At 31.5% G+C, this 4,146-nt stretch overlaps 2 protein-coding genes across 2 annotated transcripts; one reads left to right on the forward strand and one right to left on the reverse strand.

The window, feature by feature from the left end:
* Window positions 1-1,413: 1,413 nt before the first annotated feature.
* Window positions 1,414-2,271, reverse strand: LOTGIDRAFT_113213 (hypothetical protein; the record flags this gene model as incomplete). The annotated part of the gene is made up of 1 exon (XM_009051009.1): window positions 1,414-2,271. A coding segment is annotated over one exon (858 nt), but the record flags the coding sequence as incomplete, so codon positions are not given.
* Window positions 2,272-2,550: 279 nt separating this feature from the next.
* LOTGIDRAFT_112951 (hypothetical protein) lies at window positions 2,551-2,745 on the forward strand (the record flags this gene model as incomplete). The annotated part of the gene is made up of 1 exon (XM_009051010.1): window positions 2,551-2,745. A coding segment is annotated over one exon (195 nt), but the record flags the coding sequence as incomplete, so codon positions are not given.
* Between the last annotated feature and the right edge of the window lie 1,401 nt (window positions 2,746-4,146).

Consider the following 4,146-nt stretch of genomic DNA (forward strand, 5'->3'; position numbering starts at 1 on the left):
TCTATTCCAAACTTTTACAGTAAATCTCAACCTCATCAAAATACAGATCTTGATATTTTGCAAAATTTGCCAAAATCAAACGCTATGGGTGACAAAACTTAACAAACAGAAAGTGGCAACTTATAGAAAAAAACGAAACAAAACAACTATCTATATTGAAGGTTCTTTTGATTTTTTTTAAGAAAATGAAATCGTAAAATGGACATCTATTAATAGTAGTTTTTGTGTGTTTGAGTATATAATTCCTTGATTTGATGTGATTATAAACAGTCGAAACAGTCGAGACATAATAAGATGCTTTTTGAATTGATTGATTTTAAAGTCTGAAGAAAATTCATTAAAAATATTCATGAAAATTGAGTTAACTTTTGTAAATGTCGAAATTTTTGTCGTCAAATTCTTTTTTTTAATCCCTTATCAATATCTGGAGTCCAAGAGTATTAATATCGACGTTTCAAGTATTTATTTTTATTGAAATAAATTTTTTTATTTTTTATTATTTATTATGATTTATATTTTATTTATTATGACTTTTTGATTTATTTGATATAAGTATTCATTTATCTGTGATTTTGTTGTGATAATTTATTTTCTGTAAATAAAGATATTTTATTTGTCCTAAAATTCAATTGACGAATCATGCCTCTTTCCTCTTTCATATGCGTATGATTGGAATAAGTTTCGAACGCATTTCTCATGTAACCGCCTTGTGTGTTGCGTTCGGAACTCTTGACCACTTTCATTATTCACAACCATACACCACTGGTAATCACTAAATAAATACCATGTAAAATGAATACATTACATGTCAGTAAATTTAATAACTTCGATTTTCAACATTTCTTTTCATATAAAATCTAATAGTTATATTTCCAATTTTAATTAACACAAAGTTTATTACTTTATATCATGTTTATGGCTTAAATTCTTCAAATTTACAACTTTGGCATGACACTGCACGTGACTGTATTCAAAACCCTTATACCAATAAGTATAATATTAGAAATATTGGAGAAAAATTCATATATTGAAGAAATATTATAGATCTTAACCTCCAGAAATTACAATTTAAACCTGGACAGGCACGAGGCTACTGGTAAATCATTCAAAAAATCAACAAAGATAAATACCATTGTATATGTACACAACATAGAGATTAAAAACATCTTAACAATAACAGTCGTGTCGAGGATCAAATTAACATATCAGTTTCAGTTCACGGACCACAGATTAAAATATATTAATATAGATGATACTAGTATATCATATTTCTTAATACCATTTTTCTTTATCTCTTCTTAATGTTTTATATGGTTCGACAGAAATTAAATTTATGGAGTTTTACGTTCTACTGTTCTGTACATTTTAATGAAATGAAACTTTACCCTTTGTACCTTCAAATGCAATAGAACTTTACCCCTTAAAAGAATGGAATATTAAGCCCTTAATAGAATGGAATTTTACGCCCTTAATAGAATGGAATTTTACGCCCTTAATAGAATGGAATTTTACGCCCTTAATAGAATGGAATTTTACGCCCTTAATAGAATGGAATTTTACGCCCTTAATAGAATGGAATTTTAAGCCCTTAATAGAATGGAATTTTAAGCCCTTAATAGAATGGAATTTTAAGCCCTTAATAGAATGGAATTTTACGCCCTTAATAGAATGGAATTTTACGCCCTTAATAGAATGGAATTTTAAGCCCTTAATAGAATGGAATTTTAAGCCCTTAATAGAATGGAATTTTACGCCCTTAATAGAATGGAATTTTACGCCCTTAATAGAAGGGAATATTAAGCCCTTAATAGAATGGAATTTTACGCCCTTAATAGAATGGAATTTTAAGCCCTTAATAGAATGGAATTTTAAGCCCTTAATAGAATGGAATTTTACGCCCTTAATAGAATGGAATTTTACGCCCTTAATAGAATGGAATTTTACGCCCTTAATAGAATGGAATTTTACGCACTTAATAGAATGGAATTTTACGCCCTTAATAGAATGGAATTTTAAGCCCTTAATAGAATGGAATTTTACGCACTTAATAGAATGGAATTTTAAGCCCTTAATAGAATGGAATTTTACGCACTTAATAGAATGGAATTTTACGCCCTTAATAGAATGGAATTTTACGCACTTAATAGAATGGAATTTTAAGCCCTTAATAGAATGGAATTTTACGCCCTTAATAGAATGGAATTTTACGCACTTAATAGAATGGAATTTTACGCCCTTAATAGAATGGAATTTTAAGCCCTTAATAGAATGGAATTTTACGCACTTAATAGAATGGAATTTTAAGCCCTTAATAGAAGGGAATTTTACGCACTTAATAGAATGGAATTTTACGCACTTAATAGAATGGAATTTTACGCACTTAATAGAAGGGAATTTTACGCCCTTAATAGAATGGAATTTTAAGCCCTTAATAGAATGGAATTTTACGCCCTTAATAGAATGGAATTTTACGCCCTTAATAGAATGGAATTTTACCCCCTTTATAGAAGGGAATTTTACGCCCTTAATAGAATGGAATTTTAAGCCCTTAATAGAATGGAATTTTACGCCCTTAATAGAATGGAACTTTACGCCCTTAATAGAATGGAACTTTACGCCCTTAATAGAATGGAACTTTACGCCCTTAATAGAATGGAACTTTACGCCCTTAATAGAATGGAATTACTGTTCTGTACCTTCTATAATGAAATGGAACTTTACACCCTTTCTTTTCAAATGAAATGAAACTTTTCGTCTTGTACCTTCCATTGAAACTGAACTTTCTGCCCTTACCTACTAATGAAACGGAAATTTACGTCCTGTGCCATGATTTGTCCTACTTTTCATTATGTTATGCAGCGTACTGGATCATATTTGTACACTTTAGTACACATGATTTGGTACAGGTGTAATTGGTTAAACATCACACGTGTATTCATGAAATGGAATTTACATCATACCCTTCTAAAGAAATTGAAGTGAAATTGGGATCCGAATCTGACTGAACTAATGAACCCGCATTTTTTTACTAATGATTGTACAAGTGAAATGAAATTGGCTTTTGTGTCCCAATATTCTGTACTCTGTCGTCACGGGACGTCCTTGTTTATCGTGCTAATGAAATGAAATGTAGTTGTATATCCTGTTTTGTACCGTATTTGACTACTAAAACGATTTCTAGGCCCTCCATACTGTACTTTCAAAATATAGAGTTTTACGCCAATGAGAAGAGAAAGTGTCTCCGGTATGTTACCTGATTTCTGGTAGTTAATTAGGTCAGGTGAATCAGGTGTTAATAAAATATATTAATTATAACTAATTGTATCAGGTCTAATATCTACTGACATATACTACATAATCATATTAAACCTTAATATCATATACCATAGAAAAAATGGTTGAAATACGGTTTCACATATACGAACTGTTTTGTTGCTCCAGGATGAGATATTCCTGATATGGAGGGGGGGGGGGGGGGGGGGGATTTATACCGCATATCATATTTAACCTTGGGATATCCTATACGATAAAAGATAAACCCCCCCTAATACCTCGGGGCAATTGAAAAGCTCAGTCGGTATCTAGTTGGATTGTTATCTGCTAAGCTATTAGGTGCCTATGCCTGTGCTTCCGAGAGTCGGCCCGGTGTCAGCTTTCACCCCGTTATACCTAATAGAAAGACATCTGCAATGGCCCACTCTTTTTCTACAACGTGTAGTGCCTGTTATAATCAATGTCCCAATCGCACACTTGTTGCATGTCAGCCCCGTCTAACTTAAAGGGACATTCCGCTTTTTTTGAAATTTTTGCTCAAATTTGAGAAAATTATACACCAAAATCTAGAGAAATGGGCCTTATAACGTATCTGAAAGTTTTAACTGAAATAATCCAGCCGTTAATTTTTAAAAGCCAAAAATATTTATAAAGATTGTTATGCTTTTTGGACGCCTAATTGTAGAGAAATATGTCTCCCACGTATTCTACAGGCTTCAACTAAATATAACGAGCCATTAAAAAGTCAAACACCAAACTGCCTATAATTAACAATTAGTACCCTCCGCTTTTAATTGACCCTTTTAAAACAAATTCTGTTTGATCAAGAGGATACATAGATATAAGTAGCATATTTTAGAAATATTTATAGGT

The sequence above is a fragment of the Lottia gigantea genome (genome assembly GCF_000327385.1).
Source record: "Lottia gigantea unplaced genomic scaffold LOTGIsca_16, whole genome shotgun sequence".
Classification (NCBI taxonomy): Eukaryota; Metazoa; Mollusca; class Gastropoda; family Lottiidae; genus Lottia; species Lottia gigantea.